This window comes from Onychostoma macrolepis, chromosome 04 (assembly GCF_012432095.1).
Source record: "Onychostoma macrolepis isolate SWU-2019 chromosome 04, ASM1243209v1, whole genome shotgun sequence".
NCBI lineage: Eukaryota > Metazoa > Chordata > Actinopteri > Cypriniformes > Cyprinidae > Onychostoma > Onychostoma macrolepis.
This window is the reverse complement of record NC_081158.1, coordinates 31,385,301-31,409,804: the sequence shown is the minus strand read 5'-3', so window position 1 is coordinate 31,409,804 and position 24,504 is coordinate 31,385,301. Positions and strand designations below refer to the sequence as shown.

Here is a 24,504-nt window from a genome sequence, read left to right as displayed (position 1 = left end):
GAATGTGACAGAGGTAAAGAGTGCTGCTTATTTTGGACGAGGATCAGGACCAGTATGAACAGGGACGTGCACAGACATTTTGATGGGCAGGGGTTCAAGTGGAAAAAAGGGCACTTCTCATATTTATTTAATTTTTTTTCTAAACAAAACGTTAAAGATATCTTAAGGACTACTGTACTTTTTACAGCTGACTCCTAAAGTTTTTGATATTCTGCATATTCTGTGGTGATCAGTTGACAGCAGTGATAGAAATGAATCTTTTCCAATAAGTTGAAATAGATTTTTTACCTTTTATGGGCATTTTTACCTTTATAAAGCATTTTTACCTGCATGAGTGTGCATCATATTTTCAGTCAAATTCTTCAATTGAATCAGTCAATTAGAATAAGTAATTTAAGCTTTTACCAAGCAAATTAAATCAGTATTGACAAAATTAATCTTTGCACTGCAGAGAAAACACAGAAGCTGCATTAGAAGTGGCATTTAGACGCATTTACACACTGTTTAATGCAGGACATGAATGCATTTAACCTGCAGTTACAAATGCATTAATACTGTTTTGATATTTTAAACATAAAACGTCGAATACTGATATTTGAAATTATAAAAAAAAAAGAAAAGTTACTTTAAATGTGAAATTAAAACTGCCAGTAGGTGGCAGCAAGTCACTGTTAATAAGTGAGTCATTGCGACTGAACCGAATCATTTAAACTGTTGATTCATTCAGGAACAAAACGCAAATTTAAATTATATTTGTTGGCGAAATAGAGCAAAAACAGTTAATATTGTGTCTAAAACGTAAGTGTGTTAATATTAAATTCTTGTTTATTGAACTGCTTTATAAAATCAATATCACATTTGTAATCATGTTGCTTTTTGGTGGAAAAACAAAACTTCAGTCTTCGCGTGATACTGATTAACTATATGAAATTACATAAATATATACATTTCTGCCCCCATATCTTGAATTTTGTGATCATTCTTAATCTAGATGCATCTTAATAAATTGAATCATGCAATAAAAGAACGCGCAATGGTCTAAACTTCAGCTAATTTACATGGTAGCTCTCTCGTGTATCATGGATGTTAGCAAAACAAATTAACTATATTTGCCTTTTGGATAATTAGCTGTAAATTCGAGGTACAGGTAGCTTAGTCTTTTGTTTATCACCACTCACCTCCACACCAAGACAAACACAACTGGAGAGGGAGGGAGGGCTTCACTTCTGCGGTCTGCGGTTCTCTGCTTGTCTGTGATGTGCATGTGCCCAGTGGCGCCTGCAGGTGTGGCTGTACGCACTGTGAGTACCATGAGCGCTCAGACTGACCTGAGATTTGCCCAGCAAACATTTCAGCAGTAAATTATAGGCCCGTTTGTCCCGTATTTCTGTCGACTGAACCAGCCATGCCATTAATAATGAATGTATCAGTCTTTTGCATGCCAAAGTCAGTTTCTGCTTATAAACATTGCGTCAAATAGAAAGAGAAAATCGTGCTACATGCGCTTTCATCGGGTTAGACTACAACAATTCAGACTGGTCAACAATTGTAGCCTATTTTACAAATGGGAATACAACGAATTCATTACAATGTTTCACATTCAAGCTACCCGTAAAATTTATAGTGAAAAGTTCTTTAAAATCATCTGGAATGCAATAAAGTAATTTTTAAAGCTTTTTTTGCTGCATGGATTAAAAATAGGCTAATAAATAATTCACATATCAGACAAAATTGTGTTGCAGAAAATCCTTTAAATCTTAAGGAATTCCGAGCAGAGCAACATAAAAATCAGAAAAAATATATATAATCGGGCCTGTTTTAGGCTTTTCCTTATTTTTATATTTTAGACGGTGATGAAAAATGACTGGCCATCTCCTCATTGGACTTGCCTTTAGAGAGAAATGCATCTTTACGGATTACATAATGAAAGTTTTTGTTTTCGATTTGAATTATTTCGTTTTAAAGTAGTAATTTAAAGCTTTCTATAGACATGTTTATCATATTTGTGACTCTTTCGGTTCATCATTGTGAAGCGCTCCTATTCAAGACGAGACTACAAGCGCATCCTCTGTTTTCCTATTTATTTTAATAAAAGCACAACGTTTTGTTAATATTGTGAATGCACACAAATAAAAGTAGACCCTTTACAGTTACGAATGATGTATTACTGTTACCGTTATAAGCAAAAATTACAGCATATTTTAAGTTGTTTCCACTATCAAGAAAAAAACGCAAGTGACTGCTCTGGCGCCTCCATGTCCTGCAAAGTGCGCTTCAGCTTCCACTCTTCACACAAACGATTAGATATGCACCTAGCGCACATTTATATAGTTCAACCATTTAAACTAACATTGTGATATGCTTGTTTTATATCTATAGATTGTATTTTAGGCAAGTCGTGATGATTTGAGAAGGCTAAATTGATCAAACATAGGCTATGTTCAGCCCACTGTCTGCCGCTGGCCGCTTGGTCTTTACTTAAAACAAAAACAAAAACAAAAAAAATCTTACATTTAACGAACAAAAAGTGCTCCAAACGTTTTTATAAATTAGCTTTATAAAAAACGAAGCGAAATATTATGACTTTACCATAACATACGATCCCCAAAAAAAAAAAACTGTGCGTACCCTCAGAAGAAATCCTGCATGCGCTCCTGCATGTGCCGATCAATAATGTGTGCTACACTGCTGTGTTGCACGCGCCTGCGCCGAGACTTGGAGGGGAGAAAGGCATCGGCACGCGACAATCTAATTTCCTGACCAGACCTGATATTTTGATTTTTTATTTGTTTTTTATTTGTTTCTGTGCGCAAACAGAAACACACAGGCACACACACATATATATATATATATATATATATATATATATATATATATATATTCATTTATTAAAAAAAAACTCCCTAGAAAAAGGGCACTTTCTTTCGAGGACGAAAAAGGGCAGGTGCTCAAGCCCCCTTTTATGTCTATGTGTGCACGTGCCTGTGTATGGATGTATAAAGTGAGCTGTAATGGAACAGAATCTACACTGAAGAACTGTGTATTAAGCAGAACAGTTCCACAAAACTGCAGCCATGAAAAAGATGCTGGTGTTATCTGTGGACGTAAGTGAATAGTGCTTCATTATAAAGGTCTACTGCCTGACATAATACTTCAATACTGCTGCATTTCTTCACATAATAGTTCATTTTAATAATATGCAAGCAATGAATAAAAGCGAAATTATGTCCGTCTTAGACCTACACGCTTAAAAAAATGGGTTTTCCCAGCAACGTCATATACAGTGAGGAAAATAAGTATTTGAACACCCTGCTATTTTGCAAGTTCTCCCACTTAGAAATCATGGAGGGGTCTGAAATTGTCATCGTAGGTGCATGTCCACTGTGAGAGACATAATCTAAAAAAAAAAACTAACTATTTATATTTTAACTATTTATTTGTATGATACAGCTGCAAATAAGTATTTGAACACCTGAGAAAATCAATGTTAATATTTGGTACAGTAGCCTTTGTTTGCAATTACAGAGGTCAAACGTTTCCTGTAGTTTTTCACCAGGTTTGCACACACTGCAGGAGGGATTTTGGCCCACTCCTCCACACAGATCTTCTCTAGATCAGTCAGGTTTCTGGCCTGTCGCTGAGAGACACGGAGTTTGAGCTCCCTCCAAAGATTCTCTATTGGGTTTAGGTCTGGAGACTGGCTAGGCCACGCCAGAACCTTGATATGCTTCTTACAGAGCCACTCCTTGGTTATCCTGGCTGTGTGCTTCGGGTCATTGTCATGTTGGAAGACCCAGCCTCGACCCATCTTCAATGCTCTAACTGAGGGAAGGAGGTTGTTCCCCAAAATCTCGCAATACATGGCCCCGGTCATCCTCTCCTTAATACAGTGCAGTCGCCCTGTCCCATGTGCAGAAAAACACCCCCAAAGCATGATGCTACCACCCCCATGCTTCACAGTAGGGATGGTGTTCTTGGGATGGTACTCATCACTCTTCTTCCTCCAAACACGTTTAGTGGAATTATGACCAAAAAGTTCTATTTTGGTCTCATCTGACCACATGACTTTCTCCCATGACTCCTCTGGATCATCCAAATGGTCATTGGCAAACTTAAGTCAGGCCTGGACATGTGCTGGTTTAAGCAGGGGAACCTTCCGTGCCATGCATGATTTCAAACCATGACGTCTTAGTGTATTACCAACAGTAACCTTGCAAACGGTGGTCCCAGCTCTTTTCAGGTCATTGACCAGCTCCTCCCGTGTAGTTCTGGGCTGATTTCTCACCTTTCTTAGGATCATGAAAACCAGTCAGTATCTGGTGTGACCACCATTTGCCTCACGCAGTGCAACACATCTCCTTCACTTAGAGTTGATCAGGTTGTTGATTGTGGTCTGTGGAATGTTGGTCCACTCCTCTTCAGTGGCTGTGCGAAGTTGCTGGATATTGGCAGGAACTGAAACACACTGTCGTATACGCCGATCCAGAGCATCCAAAACATGCCCCATGGGTGACATGTCCGGTGAGTATGCTGGCCATGCAAGAACTGGGATGTTTTCAGCTTCCAGGAATTGTGTACAGATCCTTGCAACATGGGGCTGTGCATTCTCATGCTGCAACATGAGGTGATGGTCGTGGATGAATGGCACAACAAGAATCTCGTCACGGTATCTCTGTGCATTCAAAATGCCATCAATAACATGCACCTGTGTTCGTTGTTCGCCCATACCATAACCCCACCGCCACTCGATCCACAATGTTGACATCAGCAAACCGCTCACCCACACGATGCCATACACGCTGTCTGCCATCTGCCCTGTACAGTGAAAACCAGGATTCATCCACGAAGAGAACACCTCTCCAAAGTGCCAGACGCCGTCGAATGTGAGCATTTGCCCACTCAAGTCGGTTACGACGAAAAACTGCAGTCAGGTTGAGACCCCGATGAGGACGACGAGCATGCAGATGAGCTTCCCTGAGACGGTTTCTGACAGTTTGTGCAGAAATTCTTTGGTTATGCAAACCGATTGTTGCAGCAGCTGGTCTCAGATGATCTTGGAGGTGAAGATGCTGGATGTGGAGGTCCTGGGCTGGTGTGGTTACACGTGGTCTGCGGTTGTGAGGCCGGTTGGATGTACTGCCAAATTCTCTGAAACGCCTTTGGAGACGGCTTATGGTAGAGAAATGAACCTTCAATTCACAGGCAACAGCTCTGGTGGACATTCCTGCAGTCAGCATGCCAATTGCACGCTCCCTCAAAACTTGCAACATCTGTGGCATTGTGCTGTGTGATAAAACTGCACATTTTAGAGTGGCCTTTTATTGTAACCGGTTTGGATGGATGGATGCTTGCTGCCATGAGCGCCTGCCTTTCATCTGTCAGGTCGGTTTCTCGTCCTGGTTTAATGAAATCAGCTTTTTGATTGCATGCACTGGACTCTTGTGTTTTTTGAATGTTCAAAGTCTGCAAATGCCTTAAACTCATAGAGCCTGAAATAATTCTCTTTTGTCACGTTTTAGGGATGAAACACTAGATGGAGCTGTTTCCTAGTTTGGGTCGGTTGCTGGTGATCACCCAAGAGTCATGTGATAAACATTTTATGCTTTGTTTCTAAACAAGTTATAGTAATGTGTGGCCCTGTTTGTTGGCATACGGACTTGTAAAAGATCAGGCCTATACTATTACAAAATATATATGAAATGTATTTTAAAATCCACATGAAAATGCCAATCTTCTTTTCTGGGTTTATACTGAGATGACCAATATGACTAATGAAACGTTAAACTTCTGTGTGTCTATGAATAGTTTTAGGCTTATTATGTAAGGGATAATCAATGGCTAGCTGTGCATTAATCGATTTGAATGCAGGATGTGGAGGAGAAGAACCACCCGACGCGCAGCGGAGCAAATATCCCGTTTATGCCATGGTCATTTGCCAGCATTCACATATTAAAGATGTTAATAATATTTGCGCTGCAATATTTGACCGGAACGATAAAAATGGCGGTTATTTTCGTCTGTATTACTATTCAACTGTAACTGTATGTTACTATGGTTACGAATGTTTATAGGAAGCGCATTCCTCTAAACATTAGACGTCTGACGGATTATGTCTATATTGCGTCCGTCGGTCCAAGACCAATTCTGCACGACGTGCAAACTAGGTCCGCTATTTGGACGTCTAACCAAGACCCCATTTGGACGTCAATATGCAGTTCAACATTTGAACGTCGGACTAGGTAACTTTTTTTGGACGTTGAAGGCATGTGCAGAAAATATCAACATGGTTAATGAATATCAATATATGAGGAGTCTGCACAGGCCTAGGTATATCCTTTTATCCTGATCTATTCAAGTGTTTTTATCTATTTTTGTTTAATACTTTGTTTTACCCAATAAAAAATGTGATTTCGAGATTGAGTTGAAGTCATTTTCTTCACAGTTGATATATTTTATCATGTAACTTAATGTATTGAGCACCACATAAAATCATCAGGTCAGGTACAGGTTTCCAAAAAAACATTTTAACTTAAGAGATGGAGTGGTTTGAAAGATGATTGTGCATATTAGCATATTAACTTTATCCAGAGGAGTTAATAAAGAAATATAAATGGGGCCCAGTTCCGACCCACAAAACACATTCGGTTAAGCACTTTATTTTTTATGTTGTACATTTGTTGTTGTGGTACAGACCCACGCAAGGTGGGCTGTGTAACTTTATTATTATTTTTTTGTATTTTACCACCAGTGTTGATTTTTTAGAAAGTTTTTAGGTTACGATGCACAACATTGAAGTGAAGTATGCAAGCCATTAAATTCATGTTCCTAGATTTTAATGGTAGTTGGCAGGAAACTTAACTAGTCAAAGCTTATTAGTCAAGTCAAGTCAAGTCACCTTTATTTATATAGCGCTTTTACAATACAGATTGTGTCAAAGCACTTAACAGTATCAAATTGGAGGATAGAGTGTCAGTAATGTATAATGATAAGATTAAACACTCAATTTTCAGTTAAAGGCATTTCATTATTGAATTCAGAGATGTCATTGTCTAGCTCAGTTTAGTTTAAATAGTATCTGTGCAATCAAATCGGCGATAATCGCTAGAAAGTAAGTGTCCCCAACTGAGCAAGCCAGAGGCGACAGCGGCAAGGAACCAAAACTCCCTCTGTGACAGAATGGAGAAAAAAAAAACCTTGGGAGAAACCAGGCTCAGTCGGGGGGCCAGTTCTCCTCTGACCAGACGAAACCCGCAGTTCAAAAGTTTATATTTCTATTTTAATTTTGTTGCAATTTCTAACAATAGTAGTATTATGTAGTTAGGTATTTTATTATATTTTAGTTATTTTGTTATTTTTGGGTGATATATCTGGGGATATATCTCTGGGGTCATCCGGGCGTCCTGGTCTCCGCCCGGCGATCAGGGCCGCAGACATCACCTCCGGCGCCGACCCACCATCTGATCGGACACGGACCGAGAAACAGACTAGGAAAGAAACAGACAAACATTAGCGCAGATGCCATTCAACTTACGATGTAACGAGTACATCGTGTGTTATGGGGAGTGTTCCCGGTTCCGGTTCATCTAATTAATGCAGCCTAACAATCCTTTAACGGATTTGAATAATAGAAGCGTATTAATGTGTTATGTGTAAGCCAGGCTAAAGAGATGGGTCTTTAATCTAGATTTAAACTGACAGAGTGTGTCTGCCTCCCGAACAGTGTTAGGTAGACTGTTCCAGAGTTTGGGTGCTAAATAGGAAAAGGATCTGCCGCCCGCAGTCGATTTTGATATTCTAGGTATTATCAAGCGGCCAGAGTTTTGAGAACGCAGCGGACGTGGAGGACTATAATGCGATAAGAGCTCGCTCAAGTACTGAGGAGCTAAACCATTCAGGGCTTTATAAGTAATTAACAAGATTTTAAAATCTATCCGATGTTTGATAGGGAGCCAGTGCAGTGTTGACAGAACCGGGCTAATATGGTCATATTTCCTGGTTCTAGTAAGGACTCTAGCTGCTGCATTTTGGACCAACTGTAGTTTGTTGATCAAGCGTGCAGAACAACCACCCAATAAAGCATTACAATAGTCTAACCTTGAGGTCATAAGCATGAATTAACATTTCTGCATTTGACGTTGAGAGCATTGGTCGCAATTTAGATATGCTTTTGAGATGAAAAATGCAGTTTTACAGATGCTAGAAACATGGCTTTCAAATGACAGATTGCTATCGAACAGCACACCTAGGTTCCTGACTGATGAAGAAGAATTGACAGAGCAGCCGTCAAGTGTTAGATAATGTTCTAGGTTACATGTGGGGTTTTAGGTCCGATAATTAACACCTCTGTTTTTCAGAATTTAGCAGTAAAAATTACTCGTCATCCAGTTTTTATATCGACTATGCATTCCGTTAGTTTCTCAATTTGGTGTGTTTCACCGGGCGCGAAGAAATATAGAGCTGAGTATCATCAGCATAACAGTGAAAGCTAACACCATGTCTCCTGATAATATCTCCCAAGGGTAACATATAGGCGTGAAAAGTAACGGCCCTAGTACTGAGCCTTGAGGTACTCCATACTGCACTTGTGATCGATATGATACCTCTTCATTCACTGCTACGAACTGATGGCGGTCAGATAAGTACGATTTGAACCATGCTAAGGCACTTCCACTAATGCCAACAAAGTTTTGTAGTCTATTCAAAAGAATGTTGTGGTCGATAGTGTCGAGCATGGCGCTAAGATCCAGTAGAACTAATAAAGAGATACAACCACAATCAGATGATAGAAGCAGGTCATTTGTAACTCTAATGAGAGCAGTCTCAGTACTATGATACGATCTAAATCCTGACTGGAATTCCTCACAGATATCATTTTCTCTAGGAAGGAATATAATTGTGAGGATACTACCTTTCTAGTATCTTTGACAGAAAAGGAGATTTGAGATCGGTCTGTAATTAACTAGATCTTTGGGGTCAAGTTGTGGTTTTTAATGAGAGGCTTAATAACAGCCAATTTGAAGGTTTTGGGGACATATCCTAATGACAATGATGAATTAATAATAGCCAAAGAGGATCTATGACTTCTGGAAGCAGCTCTTTTAGTAGTTTAGATGGAATCGGGTCTAACATACATGATGTTGGTTTAGATGATTTAACAAGTTTATACAATTCTTCCTCTCCTACAGTAGAGAATGAGTGGAATTGTTCCTCAGGGGTCTATAGTGCGCTATCTGATGCGATACTGTAGCTGACGGCTGCAGGGATACAATTTTATCTCTGATAGTATCGATCTTGGAAGTGAAGTAGTTCATAAAGTCATTACTGCTATGCTCTTGGGAAATGCCAACACCTGTTGATGCTTGATTTTTCGTTAATTTAGTTACTGTATTGAATAAATATCGGGGTTATGTTTGTTTTCTTCTAGAAGAGACGAAAAGTAATCAGATCTAGCAGTTTTTAATGCTTTTCTGTAGGATAGGGTACTTTCCTGCCAAGCTAAACGAAATACCTCTAATTTAGTTTTCCTCCAGCTGCGCTCCATTTTCCGGGCTGCTCTCTTTAGGGCGCGAGTGTGCTCATTATACCACGGTGTTGGACTCTTATCCTTAATCTTCCTTAAGCGTAAAGGAGCAACCGCATCTAAAGTGCTAGAAAAGAGAGAGTCCATAGTTCCTGTTACATCATCAAGTTGTTCTGAGCTATTGGATATGCTGAGGAACTGAGATAAGTCAGGAAGATTATTTATAAAGCAGTCTTTTGTGGTAGAGGTAATGGTTCTACCATATTTGTAACAAGAAGTTGGCTTTACAGCTTTAGCTATATGGAATATACAGGAGACTAGATAATGATCTGAGATATCATCGCTCTGCTGCAAAATTTCAACGCCACTGACATCAATTCCTATTAGTGACGTTTGTGCCAGTTAAAAACAATAAAGATGGAAATAAGTGAGTGGTGATTGAGTTGTGATTTATTTGTAAACCTCTGTTTATAGCTGTAGTCCATGAAGGACCTGTTTCCTGTAACAGTTAATTTTCCTGTAGCTTTGTTTGGCTCAGCAGCAGGATTGAATTGGAAATGCATTACACCTTTTCCATTTATCATCTGCTGCTGAGACAATCAAATGAAGCTATAGGAAAATGAACTTGAACAGTATGCCACCTTCTGAAATGGGACTACAGTTATGTACAGAGCCTATAAGCAGTATAAAATGATGTCTAAAATGAGTTTAAGTTTGATGTAGAAAAGACATCCACAACGACCACATTTGGCCTACAATTAGCCCTTATACAGAGGTCATGTGGACGTCAATACTGGACGTTCATTATTCGTTGGAAAAAATATGTCATCTGGCGTCACAGTCTGCACCTTCAGGGGACCAAAATTGGACGTTCAAAGACGACATACAAAAGACGTTGTTTGGACGTGTCTTTGCGCAGTGGGTTAATATAGAACGTGATTAAACTGACCTGGAACTACCTGTGCAGTTAAACGAATTTAATCAACACCTGCCAGCCAATCAGAATCGAGTACTCAGACAGACCATGGCATAATAATGATTGATGTTCATGTCTTATTTTTCATTCATTTGTTTTTTGCCAATTTATTTGAAAATGTTTCTCTAAAAAGTTGTATTGGTGGCATTTATACTTGTGATAAATTATTTGTGTTACAAAGTGTAATTTGCTGCATTACACTAATTTTTATATTTTATATTAAATATTTAATATTGTTTAATATTTTCATACCCTTTTCATTCAATGTTTTTCAGCGTTCAGTCTTGGTGAGTTTATATTGAGATGTCTAATACATAAAGCTAGTAGCCTAAACATTCGGCAGTTTGCTGCTTTCTGTATTGCCTTCTTGGTAAGAAAGATGAATTTTAGAAATTAAAGTGTTTTATTTTTGTAAAAGTATAATAGTATATTTCAGATTTTTCATGATAACAGGCATATACAGTAGGCTAAATTTTATTTGAATAGTCTTTCTGTCTTCCTGACTGTGCACCAGATCATTATATACACATTTATTCTCCATATATACAATATTCAGTATTGTAGAGTGACGCAACAGAAAGATTAGTGTAATGTCATTATACTTACTACATACTTTTCACTTATTACTTGTGTGTTTGTGCACACTTGGTGAATAAAGCTCATTCTGATTCGGATTATATTTAGGATTAGAGTCTGTTTTCGGTCATTCAAAAAAGACCTGTGAATATAACAGGTTTATAATTTAAATAAATAATACATAATATTTACAGTGTTTTGAAAAGAGAGTCCAACAACTCTCAGTTTACAAACCTGTGGCTGTTCTGTTCTGAAATACCTGCTCATCAGGCTGCGTTCTCCAATTCACTTAATACTTTAATACCAACCACGTTCCTAATCTGTGAAATTTGGTGAAATTTTAGTAAGAAAACACTCAAGCCAGAGTGATTACACTTATTGAGCACACCTTTTGACATTTCACTTTATCGAAAGTTTTCAACTTTGAATTATCTATTTTTATTGCAAAGATTGTTTGATAAAAGTTGACATGAATCTTACCTTTTCCAGAAGGTTATTCTTATTATTAGGGTCATTGACACTGACTCCAATCTTGACCTTCACCGCAATCCTCAAAACAACATTTCTCACAGTTTCTGTGAAGTGATACATTGACAAGGAAGAATGATTTGTCCTCATAGCATTTTGTCATTGCATTTGTCAGGAAAACTGGGATGTGAATAACATAATTCTTAACCTTCCTTTTGTGTTTAAAAACAGGGTGCAACTTCTGTGTTAGTGCTTCCAAAATACATTTATATGTTGAACCTTTGCATGCACATTCATGACACTAAATGCGAAATATTCACCAAATTTCAAGAAATAAATAGTTTAAACAGTTTTTAAATCGAGTGGGGGTCAAATTGACCCCAACACAACAGGAGGGTTAAGCTATACATCATTTGAGAGGCTCACATGTAAGTTGAATTTTGAATCTGCATACATGTAAATTTGAGTTTTTGGCTAAACCAAAGTTTATTGACTTAAAACAATAGTTGACCAAAATGAAAATTCTGCTAGTTAAACTACATCTTGAATGCAATGCTAACACTTTACAATAAGATCCCATTATATAATGTTACACAGTAAAAACATAAGTGTTAATTTAACTCCTATAGAGTTGAATTTGACTCTGTTTCAGATAACATTTGGTCCCACTCGAAATCAGTGTAAAATTTACTCTTTGGTCAGTGTCAAGTTTTTAGAGTTAATTCTACTCAATATTGTGTAAAAAATAACAATGAAACGTGTAAAAGTATTTAACACTGTAGTTTAATCACACTGTTAAGAGTAATATGCTTACACTGTATAGAGTTAATTTAACTACAATTTTACTTAAAAAATATTTATGTCATATTTACTTTTCATTTCTCTACAGTGTTTTAAAAAAATATATAAATCATAAGATGCAGTGTTACTGAATTACAGAACTATCAACTACTATCAAATGAAAACAAGCACAATAACTTTAGATCACAGCACTCACAATTTATTGTACAAATTTTTTTCAAGCATTTCAATGTCAGTGAATTTACATTGCAAACCCATTGCCTTGTCTCTGACAGAAACATGTATAACATCATAAAAATGTTTACCAGAGAAAGCAATATGGCTCGACAAGGAGAGTTGTGTCATTCCCTCCATATGACATTTGTATGTCAAAAGGCCTAGGGTAATGCAGGTTGTCGATATGAAAAAAAACAAAATCCTCTTTTGATCTGATCACCTCATATGCATGGAAATGTTCTTGAAAAGTTATTGTAACTAAGGGCACTGTGAGTAGCAACAGTTTTTCACACATTATCAGAACTGACTTAATCTGATAAAACACGGGCACTTCAGATTCAACTTTCCCACAGATAACCAAGTTAATGCGTTAAAAAATATAAATTATCATATTAATCGTATGTATTTATTTATTACTATTTAATTAAAAATACAACATTATTAAAAAGGTAGTTGAAATACAACACTCGTAAAAAAATAAAAAAATAAAAATAAAAATAAAAATAAAAAGTGAAGCTACAGAAGCATTTTGGTTCCCCAAAAGAACCTTTCAGTGAACAATTTTTAAAAGGACCATTTTTCGCAGTGTGAAGAACATTTTAATAATCTAAAGAACACTTTTCAGCTATAAAGAATCTTTTATGGAATGGAAAGGTTCCATAGATGTTGAAGGTTCTTCATGTAACCATCAATGCCAATAAAGAACCTTCATTTTTAAGAGTGAACTGCTCATTGTTAATTCATGTTAATTCATTAAATATTACTAACAGATGCAACTTTTGAATTGAATAATGTTTTAGTAAATGTCAGAATGAAGATGAATAGAAGGTTTAGAACTATTTGTCATATACACTTTATGTCCATGTATCCTTTTCAATTGGTTATTAATAATTGCTTTGGATAAAAACATTCTACCAATTTTTTTGATCCTTTGACCTTGAACTGTGGTTGAAAAAGATTCTTTTGTATTTTACATGAATAAAAATTAGCATATGTTTTGGACTGGCACAGGTAATAATAAATAATGACAGAATTTAAATTTTTCTCAAAAACATGCAAAATGCATCCAATACTTTTTAACTCACTGTTACAGGTGACTCCAGCATCTTTTAAATGTTCACAGCTCTGTATTCCCCATTGTGTAGATGTGCAGTTCACCAGTGAAGCCTCACTCCCAGCACACTGTGTATCATCTATCCATACTGGTCCTACACCTTGTCCAAAATAAGCAGCACTCTTTGCCTCAATCACTTTCCCACAATGCAGTTCTTTACACACCACTGCAGCATCTGTTAGATCCCAGCCATTATCACACACTGTTCTCCACCGACCGTCATGAAGAACCTCCACTCGTCCAGAACAAGAGTTAGTGCCATTCATCAGCCTCAGAAAAGCTTCGACTGGAGGTCCCTTTCCAAAATCTCTATGAAATATAAAACATTACGGATGCACATACTTCTTATACTTCAATAACATACTTCATTCATTTCAAATCTCTTAAGAGTAGCTTTATGATATAGAAATATAGAGATGCTTCTTCATACCCAATATGAGAATGAACCACAAGGACTTTAACATTGTGCCCTGAAAGAAATACAAAATTATTAATTTGGCTGTTCTAAGTCAGAAATCAGAAAAAAAAACAAAAAACAAACAAAAAAAAACACTTCAATGGCTGTTTTTATTGTAGTAAAAGTAGTTTCTGTACTTTTTTGGCACAAAATGTCTGCACGTTTATTTTTTTGCAACCAGAAACCTTATTTTACTGTGATTTGGTTACTACTGAAGTGCATATTATTTCAGTAGAGCTCAATTTCAAGTCATTTCCATAATTCAGTAATTATTACACAATAACAAAAACTATGAGTGAGGGAAAAAGTGAGGGAAAGTGCAAGAGCTTTGTTTAGCAATAAATCAACTACACCATAAATATCTACAAATATTTTTCATATCTAATAAAATACATTTGCAAACTAACAAAAATTATACACATTTTTAGATTTCTTAACCTTAATATGCCAGTCTCTTCAGAAGCATCTTTGTCTCTGTGACGGCGTGAGATCAAGTTAAGGAGGTTTCCTGGTGATTTTATATAGTAGAATCAGCTGACGTCTTGGCTCCTCCCCTCAGATTTCCTTAAAAGACAATGATCAACATCAGAAATTATACTATATGTCAGTATTCAAATATCAAAATATATTGATGGCATGACTTTGAGTGAGCCAGTTTCATGAAACTCCCTTTACAAATTTGCAAAGACATGTAAACTACACGGAAACAAAAACTCAACATTCACGAACACTAGAACTCTAGATTTGTTTGTGTTTACATGGATACAATGGTAAACCCATCAAGCCAGTGAGGTTATTACGCACAAGACAAAGTACTGAATTGGAATTTTCCATAGCCAAAAAGTGAAGAAACTGTTTTTCTTACATCTCCTAGTTATTCTAACACCTGAGAAGCAATAAAAACAGTTCTTTCACATTTCGTGCATGGAAAATACCACTTCAGTATTTTGTCTATATATTTTTAAGTTAACAACACATTCATACAGCAAGTCATAAAGCACATTGATGAGGTGGAGATAAGCTGGTTGTCAGTAACCTCCTATAAGCTCATTTTATGTTCCTGTAAACAAATTACAGTCTGCAGGATTTCTCTTAAGAGAATTAGAATGGGATGTTTGCATATTGTTCAGGTTGAAACAGTCATTTATGTACAGCACAGCAGAATCCAGCAAAGCATGTTTGAATTCCTAGATGTTTTGTTTATCAAATGTGGATGTCAGCATTATTTATGTAGCAGATACAAATGCACACCTACATTTATATGAATCCGTGTGGATGGTGTTAAGGCTGAATAGTAGCTGGTCAAGGATGAACAAGAGAAAAACAGTCCACATAACTGTCACACATCCACTGTTTAAACAGACTACCTCAGTCCTAGAAGAAGAAGTTACAGACGACCATCTAGCCAGCTATTACCTTAAAAATATTAGCGCATATCATAAGTGTTATGTATATGTCAGAGGTGTTTTCTTATGTACTTATGCATGATGTATTTTTGTAGACTATGTTTAAAATGTTATTTATTTCAAACTTAAATCTGCTTCAATATTAAAGTTTTTAAAACAGCTTCAAACTTAAAATCTTCAAACTTTTTTTTAAACTACTTCTGGCTGGATATTCTCAAGTCAACTTGTCAAGTTTGTCTCTTTTTAACCTAGTTTTATAATATTGCTTGTCTTATACCCTAACAGTCCATACTTGAAGTACTATTGAAGATGCTTAAATATTCTATTCCTTTCATGCTTTCTTTCATGATTGCTGATATTTAAGAATTTCTTTTAAATGTATGTACTTCTTTTCATAATTAAGATGTTAAAATGCTGTGTGTGAAATTTCTAGAGACAATAAATCAAGGAATGTTTCATATTTAACATCATATTAAATTTATTTAAAGCCAATATGTTGTGGTCCACACAAATCTTTCTGCTTCTGGGTAAGGAGAACTAGATACTGACACTAAACTTAGTCACTGTGCATTCTGTCTGACGACCAACAATATCTTCTAAATTAAGAGCTCATAGAAAAATTAGTCTGCATCTGTGACTCTCTAACATGCACAGGCTGCATAACTGTCACTAATGGAAGTGATATCAGACTGGTGAATGAATGAGTCAAAGTGCTCTATAATGAAACATGGGGAGCAGTGTGTGATGATGACTGGGAGCTTATTTTGGACAAGGATCAGGACTAATATGGATGGATAATGTAATTGTAATTGAGTCGTCCCTAAAGAACTGTAGCACATGTGGATGGGGAACACATGACTGTGGACATTATGAACCCTCTACTGCATGAATTTTGATGGTACATGATAAAAAATTATTCCACATCATTTTTGGTTTATTTGGGAACATTTTTTGACCACCCCTAACCCCCTCATCCCAAAATATTTTTTCATGGCCTCGCAGGCCTGGGAAACTTCGGTTCTGGAGGGCCACTGGCCTGCAGAGTTTAGCTCCAACCCTAATTAAACACACCTGCCTGTAGCTTTCGAGTGATCTTAAAAATACATTCATTAGCTGGTTCTGATGTGCTTGATTAGGGTTGGAGCTAACTCTGCAGGACAGTGGCCCTCCAGGACCGAAGTTTCCCAACCCTGATGTAGTGTGTCGTGTCATATCATGTACTTCATGGAATGAGATTTTACTCTGTGTTAAACTTCAAGAAGCACTTCTTCTCTGCTGTGAAACAGAGGTGCATGTTACACGTTTTGCACATCACTTTGGGTGTTCCTGTGCACCCAGGAAACTTGCATCTTCCCTTTTTGTCACACATTATTTGCCCGTATGTATTGTCAATGGGAAAACCTGCTTAGGGATGGGAGCTGTGGACCCCTACTTATTTACCCCTTACTGCATAACGTTGCCCTGAGACAACGAAAAGAAAAACTGAATTTCTGAACATGCAAAATAAAATAAAAATCATAAAACCTGACAAAAGTCTTCTCTTGTCAGACTGTGTCTCCGTGTCCTGTGTTTTTTCCCTCCTCTTGTTTCCATATTTGGAGTTTCTGTCCTCGTTAAGTGTTTATGAGTTAATTAGTCCCCAGCCCTGTGTGTTTAGTTTCCTAATCTCCCTGTATTTATAAGTCCTGTGTTCCCTGACCTCTGTGTTCTGTGTTAACATACCTGACACGCAGACATTTTAAATAAGATTACTAAAGCAAATAATCTTGCCTTTTTCTCACACCATGTGTGCCTGTGACCATGTGTCAGAACAGGATGTCCCGCATTCAAATGGTGCTTGATAGTGACTCCCACATCTTACTGGACTGTTCTTTGATACTTTTCAAACATTTTAATTGGTTGCAATCATTTAAAATAAGAAAAACTTTCCGTTGCCTGAAGGCAACACTATGCAGAGGGTTATGAAGATGCTGGAGTCATCTGCAGCTGTTAAAAACATGCTTAGACCTGAAGTACAAATTTAATATTATATAGTATATTTTAAGAAATGAGCTAAATAGAAGAAATCATAAATGTCTTGCTCATCCAAATTGCCAATTGGTCTTTTTCAAATGCAAGATATACTAAGGTACACAAATATATGGAAGAAAAAACAGCTTATTTCTGTCTTCATATTATTTCTATGGATAGTAAGTGTCAAGTTGTTGAATGCCAATGACTTGTTCCAGACGAGTGGAGGTTCTTCATGATGATCAGGAGGAACAGTGTGTGATGATGGCTGGGATCTATCAGATGCTGCAGTGGTGTGTAGAGAGAAAAAGTGCTGCTTATTTTGGCCACAGATCAGGACCAGTATGGATGGTTGATGTAAAATGTGTTGGGAATGAATCTACACTGAATAACTGTTCATCAAATGGATGGGGAATACACATCTGCAACCATCAACAAGATGCTGGAGTCATCTGTGGAGGTAAGTCAAATGATTAGTCTTCCTAAGCAACTATTTTAGAATTTTAAACACTCTGTATAAGAAACACTGCCTAAAAAAAATAAATAAATAAATTTAAAAAAAAAATCATGTTTTATGAATCTATAATTAGTAGAAACATAATTACTGCTGCTGGATCCATAATGTAATTTAAAAAAACGTACTTAAAAAAAAAAAAAACATTACAGCTTAGAAAAAGTCCCTATTATACTGTTGAACAGGTCCTTCATTCCAACACTGTTTTCAGATGCACAAAAAACACTGAAATGGTTTCAGCATTTACTTTAAATATCTTTCTCTTTTTTTCCAGAAACCAGGATTGGATTGGATTTAATGTTGATCCTAAAACTGACCTAAATAACAAAAGAAAAAAGATATTGGAAAAGGTGAGCTCGTGATAAAAGGTCACAGAGGAACAGCTGATCTCACACTGTACAGCTGTTAATTAGTATTTAGTACATTTTTGCTTACAATTTTTATAGATAATTTATAGAAATTTAAAGATTTGGGGACTTTTAACCTACACTGGAAGAAAAAAAATGAATGGAGAAGTGCTTCAGAAAATAAGGAAACAGAATAAAATTCCTCCAGACTGCGAGAAATACGTATAAACCCTTTGTTAACTGCTATATATTTGGATTAATGTGTGATAGTGTATACACTGATACACAAATCATAACTTCAATCATAATTATAATACGTGTTACAAGTAAATCTGTCCCTGCCATTAATTGAATAAAGTGATTGATTTACTATGAAATAAGAATGTGTCTTGATTGTGTCTAATAATGTTTGCATTGACAGCTCTGCTCTAGCTTAAAACTACTTTTGAATTGTGCACTGCTAACACTGTCAGCTCTTTTTGTTAATGTTTGTGGTGTTCATTTAAATTGTGTCATAAATAAAATAATAATAAAAATAAATAAATATTTTTAAAGATGAATGGGCAACATGAACTTGTTTGTCCTGTTTGCTGTTTTTATATATAGTCTTACATACATTTCAAAGCTTTGGGAAAAACATTTTCTGAATAAATACACACCAGAAAGATGAAAAACTAAAATAAAAACTGCAGTAAATGGTGACATGCAATTAAAGATGCAAAAAAATCAACAAAAGATGCACATGGAGGATTTAATGGCTGCATATTGGATCCTTAGTGCTCTGATAAAATGTTTAGAGAAATTACTTTAACAAAACCCTTTTTTTATTTCTCCTCTTCCTATTGTGGAAGAAGAGAAAAAAGTTTTTGTTTACTTCACCTACTGCTAAAGTAACGGAGGCCAGCTGGTAGGTGCTGTGCCGGTTAACCTCATTCCCCAGATCTCAAGAGGCGTACTATAGCGACTGACACTATGGGCTGCAGTCTTCCATGCCAACGAGCCAGGTTCAAGTCCTGCTTGGAGTGGGTGCAAGTAGGACCCAGGTGGGTTACACTAGTATGACAACAACTTTCCAAAGTAACAAGCTTCCACAAACAGAGGCTCATTGTATCATATCATGTTTTGCTGGTAAACAAATTAGGCATACATCCCGTCTTTCATGTAGCAAACCATACATGAATTCCAAAGTAATTTTGTTTAACAAATATGATATCTATTTTAAATAAACCTGTAACTTATATGACATGAAGAGAAAGCAGTCAGAAAAACACATGTACATGTCACATGTACAAAGCACTTTTCAAACAAACAGACAGACGAAGAAGAGAACCATTTAGCAGGTATTAACATACAAATCATATTTATATTGTTATAATATAATTTATATTTGATTACAATATGACTAAATACAATTAGAAAAACTCACTGATACAATTAGACAATTATCTTTCAGTAAATGTTTAGAATTTTTACAGTTGTCTACACAGGTTACAATGTTTTGAAACCTTATAGACTGAATACAGTAGATTAATGTTATTAATTCAGAAGTGTAGAACATAAGACAAAGCAATTAATGTTTTGTGTGAAAATTCAACATGAATAATATATATATCTTATATTTTTCTAGATGCAATGCTGTGGTTCATGCAACTCTTTCTGCTTCTGGGTAAGAGCATTATGCTATACACTGAAACAAATCTTGGTCACAGATTGTGTTATATTTTCAGCAGAATAAAATCAATAAATGTCTCAGAAATATAAGTAAAATTAAATATTAATAATCTGCATCTTTGACTCTATTGCACATATAGGTTTTACAACTCCCACTAGTACAGACAAAATCAGACTGATGAATGGCACTAACTCTTGTTCTGGACGAGTGGAGGTTCTCTATAATGGAATATGGGGAACAGTGTGTGATGATGGCTGGGATCTAACAGATGCTGCAGTGGTGTGTAGAGAGATTGGCTGTGGAGATGTGATCGAGGCAAAGAGTGAAGCTTATTTTGGACAAGGATCAGGACAAATATGGATGGATGACGTAAACTGTGCTGGGACTGAGTCCTCACTGATGAACTGCAGGACACCTGGATGGGGAACACATAACTGTGGACATCATGAAGATGCTGGAGTCATCTGCCAATGTGAGTCAAAAACAATCATAGAACTGAAGTAGTGTTTTAATATTGTACTGTTTTTAAAGGAATGACCCAAGAGACATAAATAAAAAGATATACAAATAATTAATTCAAATTCTAAATATCGTATTCCTTCAAATGCCATATGTCATTGATCTTTTTTCAAATAAAAGGTATATAAGGAACAAATATTTGGAAGAAAAAAACAACTTCTGTCTTTAGATTATTTTTGTTTATAATAGCTATCAGGTTGATGAATGGCACTAACTCTTGTTCTGGACGAGTGGAGGTTCTTCATGACGGTCGGTGGGGAACAGTGTGTGATGATGGCTGGGATCTAACAGACGCTGCAGTGGTGTGTAGAGAGATTGGCTGTGGGAATGTGATCGAGGCAAAGAGTTTTGCTTATTTTGGACAAGGATCAGGACCAATATGGATGGATGACGTAAACTGCACTGGCACTGAGTCCTCACTGATGAACTGCAGGACAAATCTATGGGGAACACATAACTGTGTGCATTCTGAAGATGCTGGAGTCATCTGCAACAGTGAGTCAAAAACATCCATATAACTGAAGTACAAATTTAATATTGCACATTTTCTTTTTTTAAATAATGATCCTATAGAGATCTAAATATAAGATATCATGCACTAAAGAGGATCTTGTTTTTTCACATAACATATGTCATTGTTTCTGTAAAATAAAAGATATATTAAGTTATAAATATATTGGAGATAAAAAAAATATTTGGGTCTTCATATTATTTGTGTGGATAATAGCTATCAAGTTGGTGAATGGTGACAACTTTTGTTCTGGACGAGTGGAGGTTCTCTATAATGAAACATGGGGAACAGTGTGTGATGATGGCTGGGATCTAACAGACGCTGCAGTGGTGTGTAGAGAGATTGGCTGTGGGGATGTGATCGAGGCAAAGAGTGAAGCTTATTTTGGACAAGGATCAGGACAAATATGGATGGATGATGTAAACTGTGCTGGCACTGAGTCTTCACTGATGAACTGCAGGACACCTGGATGGGGAACACATAACTGTGGACATCATGAAGATGCTGGAGTCATTTGCAATGGTGAGGCAAAAATATGAATTTGTACATTCATAAAATTGCATATTTTCCTTTTTAAGGAATGACCCAAGAGAGTTGAATAGAACAATATTGTAATAGTCTTGTTTTTTCTAACACAATGTGTTCTTGTTGAAATAAGGTAATAGTAAAGTACACAAATATATGGGAGTAAAAACAACTTGTATTTTTATTATCTGTGTGAGAAGTAACTGTCAGGTTGGTAAATGGTGACAACTCTTGTTCCGGACGAGTGGAGGTTCTTCGTGACAGTCAGTGGAAAACAGTGTGTGGTGATGGCTGGGATCTATCAGATGCTACAGTGGTGTGTAGAGAACTAGGCTGTGGGAGTGTCGTAGATGCAAGTCACGCTTATTTTGGCCAGGAATCGGGACCAATGTGGATGAATGCTGTACAATGTACTGGGACAGAATCTACTTTGAAGAGCTGCAGATCACATGAAATTGCCTCCTGTGGTAGAAATAAAGCTGCTGGAGTCATCTGTCAGCGTGAGTCATAACACTTTAAACAATTATTTTAATATGCTTTTGTTCATTCAGCCTATCTTTAATGACATACAATTTTGTTTCTTTTGCCGTGTGCTTCAGCTCCTATCACACTGGTCAATGGCACTAATTCATGTGCTGGAAGAGTGGAGGTTCGCCACAATGGAATATGGGGAACAGTGTGTGATGATGGCTGGGATCTAACAGACGCTGCTGTGGTGTGTAGAGAGGTGGGCTGTGGGGATGTGACAGATGTAAAGAGTGCTGCTTATTTTGGACAAGGATCAGGACCAGTATGGATGAATAAAGTGAGCTGTAATGGAACAGAATCTACACTGAAGAACTGTGTATTAAGCAGAAGAGTTCCACAAACTGCAGACATGAAAAAGATGCTGGTGTTATCTGTGGACGTAAGTGAATAGTGCTTCATTATAAAGGTCTACTGCCTGGCATAATACTTCAATACTGCTGCATTTCTTCACATAATAGACCTACACGCTTAAAAAAGAACCATTCCTAAACAATTCCTAAAAGATTTTTCTTAAGATTCCCTAAAGACCGTTTCTATTTTCTTAGTGCAAAGAACATTTGAATAATCTAAAGAACCTTTTGTTGAATGAAAAGTTTCCATGGATGTTAAAGATTCGTCATGAAGCACTCATGCCAATAAAGAACTTTTATTTTGAAGAGTTTAGTCTGGTGTCATCAAACTTTCTGACCTGTTCATTTATTGTTTATTAGCCAAACTTCGACTGCAGAATGGTTCCAGCTCTTGCTCTGGAAGAGTGGAGGTTCTTCATGATGGTCAGTGGGGAACAGTGTGTGATAATGGCTGGGATATAAAAGATGCTGCAGTGGTGTGCAGAGAGATGGGCTGTGGGAATGCTATCGAGGGAAAAAAAGGTGCTTTTTTCGGCAACGGCTCAGGGCCGATCTGGATGAATAATGTAAATTGTTATGGGAATGAGCTAACTCTAAAGAGATGTAGATCTTCTGGATGGGACGTACAGAACTGCAGCCATTATAAAGATGCTGGAGTCATCTGCCAATGTGAGTAAAATACATAAATAAAAACGGGGCCAATTACACTGCCATTCATAACATTACTAGTCCTTGTTTATTCATTGGACTAAAGTACTTTCATATTATAATATTATAGTAAAATTACAGAAATTTTGTTTAATGTCTATATCAGACAGCTACACATATATCAATGATTCAAAAAGCTGGATTGATGCATTAGGATACTGCAAAACTCACCACGAGACACTGGCGCACATTTTAAATGCCACGGCACACGAGTACATCACACGGATGCTGCAGGATAAAGGAGTCACTGATGGAGTGTGGATCGGGCTTGAACGGAGTATGCTCTTCTCTTGTTCGCCCTGGCTGTGGACCAGTGGGCCGTATGTGGAGTATGCATCGTGGCATCAAGGGTTTTCAAAGGACCCAGCAAGCATGTTTTGTGGAAAACTTCTTAAGGAAGAACGGGACCGGTTTGGATGGATGGATGCTTGCTGCCATGAGCGCCTGCCTTTCATCTGTCAGGTCGGTTTCTCGTCCTGGTTTAATGAAATCAGCTTTTTGATTGCATGCACTCTTGCATTTTTTGAATGTTCAAAATCTGCAAGTGCCTTAAAAACTCAAAGATCCTAAAATAATTCTCTTTTGTCACATTTTAGGGATGAAACACTAGATGGAGCTGTTTCCTAGTTTGAGTCGGTTGCTGGGGATCACGGAGGAGTCATGAGCTATGATAAACATTTTTTTGCTTTGTTTCTTAACAGGTTATAGTAGCAAAGTTGTGTGTGTGTGTGTGTGTATATCATTTTAATTACATTATATATTAATATTAAATTTTAATCTATATGAAAATGCCAATCTTCTTTTCTGAGTTTATACTGAGATGATCAGTATGGCCAATGAAACTTTAAAGTTCTCTGTGAAGTTTGATAGATAGGCTAGAAGATTGATGCTCTTGACTTAGTTTTCATTAAAAAAATGTTTGCCAATTTATTTCAAAATGTTTCTCTAAAAAGTTTTATTGGTGCCATTTATAATTGTAGATAAATTATTTGTGTTACAAAGTGTAATTTGCGGCATTTGCTGTTTTATTACATCTGCATTACACTAATTTTTGATATTTAATATTGTTTAATATTTTAATACCATTTTCATAAAATGTTTTTCAGCATTCAGTCTTTGTGAGTTTATATTGAGATGACTAATAAATAAAGCTAGTAAACGTTGGGCAGTTTGCTGCTTTCTGTATTTCCTTCTTGGTAAGAAAGATGAATTTTAGAAATTAAAGTGATTTATTTTGGTAAAAGTATAATCATTTATTTTAGATTTGAAATGATAGCAGGCGTACA

At 36.6% G+C, this 24,504-nt stretch overlaps 2 protein-coding genes across 2 annotated transcripts in view; one reads left to right on the top strand and one right to left on the bottom strand.

Moving 5' to 3' along the window:
• Positions 1-17,336, bottom strand: part of LOC131538541 (deleted in malignant brain tumors 1 protein-like) — a 44,440-nt gene extending 27,104 nt beyond the window's left edge. Inside the window, 2 exon segments of the mRNA XM_058772403.1 lie at positions 13,643-13,980; positions 17,305-17,336. Of these exon segments, the coding sequence (XP_058628386.1) occupies positions 13,643-13,980; positions 17,305-17,336 (370 nt within the window).
• A 611-nt stretch (positions 17,337-17,947) lies between these two features.
• Positions 17,948-24,103, top strand: LOC131538540 (deleted in malignant brain tumors 1 protein-like). The gene is made up of 9 exons (XM_058772402.1): positions 17,948-18,004; positions 20,180-20,549; positions 20,786-21,091; positions 21,324-21,629; positions 21,833-22,132; positions 22,232-22,539; positions 22,871-23,179; positions 23,325-23,680; positions 23,815-24,103. The coding sequence occupies exons 1-7, from the start codon at positions 17,948-17,950 to the stop codon at positions 22,970-22,972; spliced, it is 1,749 nt and encodes a 582-aa protein (XP_058628385.1). The 3' UTR covers positions 22,973-23,179; positions 23,325-23,680; positions 23,815-24,103.
• The last annotated feature ends 401 nt before the right edge of the window (positions 24,104-24,504 follow it).

Coding starts and splice junctions, on each gene's coding strand:
- LOC131538540 (XM_058772402.1), top strand. CDS start 17,948: ATGGATGGGGAATACACATCTGCAACCATCAACAAGATGCTGGAGTCA. Junction 18,005..20,179: donor TGCTGGAGTCATCTGTGGAG/GTAAGTCAAATG, acceptor TAAAATTAAATA/TTAATAATCTGCATCTTTGA. Junction 22,133..22,231: donor TGCTGGAGTCATCTGTCAGC/GTGAGTCATAAC, acceptor CGTGTGCTTCAG/CTCCTATCACACTGGTCAAT.